The following is a 1843-nucleotide window of genomic DNA, read 5'->3' on the forward strand; positions in this document are numbered from 1 at the left end:
CTATTTGGGGCGTACCTGGCTGTCGCTCTCCTCATCCCCGGTGTTGCTCTCCTCATCCCCAGTGTTGCTCTCCTCATCTCCAGTGTCGCTCTCTTCATCCATTTCTGTCTCCTTCACGACTGTCTTCCCTGCGGCTGCACAATGAGGCCTGCTTGGTCCCGGAGCGGCCTGCTTTTCATTCTCCTTGTATCTATCGTGGCCTGGGTGGTTGCTTGCAATCATGCTTGCCAGCTTGAATGTTGGGACCCTTGGGATGCCACCCCTTCCTTCCCCTTTGGTGTGCCCTCTTGTCGCGTACCATGGTAAATTTGCGTACAAGGCGCAGGAGCAGCAAAAAGAGCTAGAGGGAGTGCAGCCAGCAATGTGGTGGCAGGAGACGAGCAGTGACAGGGCAGAGAGCCGCGCGATCATTTGTTCAGTGCTAGTAAACACGTGTTTGACGTGAAGCACCCCGATCGATCAAATAGACGCAATGCAACAGGGCCCCGCATTTTTGTTGGATCAGATCCATTGTTGTACAGAGGCAGCGACACATTGAGGATGGGCGTGAGAGAGCAGAGGAAATGCCAGATCGTGGGGGTGCGGTATATGTGCATCAGGGCCATCTGCATCATGCTGCCGGATGAGCCTGGTGGCTGGATGTTATGGATAATGGTGCTTAGCTGGATGTGCCAGATGTGAGCCTGAAGCATGTCCTTGGCCGACCCGGTGGAGCGCCATTTGTACAATTTGCGCATGTTCTGGTGCATCTGCTCCTCCGGCGTCTTCCCCTTGCTCGGATATGACTTGTTCTGCGCATGCCACTCCACTGCTTTCCTGTCGCCCGGCGACCCTGAACAAAGCAGGTTAATGTGCGTCCAACCACGTACGTGCCCCCACCATCACAGACAGTGCACTCACCATACTTATAGATGATGCATAGCCAGCATCCATGCCTGCAAAGGCAGGCGTACAGCTTTTTGTGTTTTGTGCGCAACCCCTTCCACCTTGGATTGTTCTCTCCTGTCGTGCTGAGCTCCGCATCGGTTTTTGCCATGACCTCCACATATGACTCGAGCATCTTCTTGCTCGCCTCGATCCGATGCCACCCAATGAGGGTGTATGCGGCGTGTGTTTGCGGCACGTCGGTGTGCTCCCCCGTGCCGAGCTCCTGTGGCTTGAGCTTCACCCACGGCAGTTGTTCCGGATGGTGCCAGTCTTGGTTCGCAGGGAAGTCGAACGCCTCCTCGGCAATCACGACCTCAACCTGATGGGGATGCAGTAGATTTTGGTATGTGCTCGTGTTGAAGTTCACAACCAAGGTGTCGACGTTTTCAGTGTCCAGGGACCGCGTGCTGAACGTTTTATGGACGCTGACCAAGTTACACTTGGTCTGGAACATGTCCAGTGTTGGTAGCAGCACATACCCATACATTGCCTGAGACATCTGGCACGAGTACTCCAGGTAGCTCCCGTTCCCTGCACCCCCTGCACCCAACCCCAACCCACATGACCTACTGCTCCCCAACCACATCAAGAACACTGTGCCAAGCTATACAGGGCAGCGCCGAAGGGAACACTGTGAAAAAACGTGGCTGAGAGTACGGGGTATTTGGACAGAATGATGGTGTGGCTAGCTGCGGAAGCAGGGGGCAAGGCACCATCCCAGATATCCATGCCTTCTATGGGGGAGATAAGCAAAGATAAGTAACTGATACTAATGTCCTATTAGCAGGACCTAAAATTTGAAACTCCCAGACAACGCGATTTGCACCAACAGATACAAATAAATGCTGTGGCTGGCTGCTCTGTCCTGGGGTGAGGGCCCATGAAACACCTTCCAGTGGCGCCCAATATGGCAACT

At 54.3% G+C, this 1843-nt stretch overlaps 1 protein-coding gene across 1 annotated transcript; it reads right to left on the minus strand.

The window, feature by feature from the left end:
* C8Q71DRAFT_721218 (uncharacterized protein) lies at positions 1-1490 on the minus strand (the record flags this gene model as incomplete). The annotated part of the gene is made up of 4 exons (XM_047921427.1): positions 1-421; positions 451-832; positions 901-1372; positions 1407-1490. 4 exons carry the CDS (start codon positions 1488-1490, stop codon positions 1-3), a joined length of 1359 nt encoding a protein of 452 aa, XP_047782188.1.
* Between the last annotated feature and the right edge of the window lie 353 nt (positions 1491-1843).

Source organism: Rhodofomes roseus, assembly GCF_022264815.1.
Source record: "Rhodofomes roseus strain CIRM-BRFM 1785 chromosome Unknown C8Q71scaffold_4, whole genome shotgun sequence".
NCBI lineage: Eukaryota > Fungi > Basidiomycota > Agaricomycetes > Polyporales > Fomitopsidaceae > Rhodofomes > Rhodofomes roseus.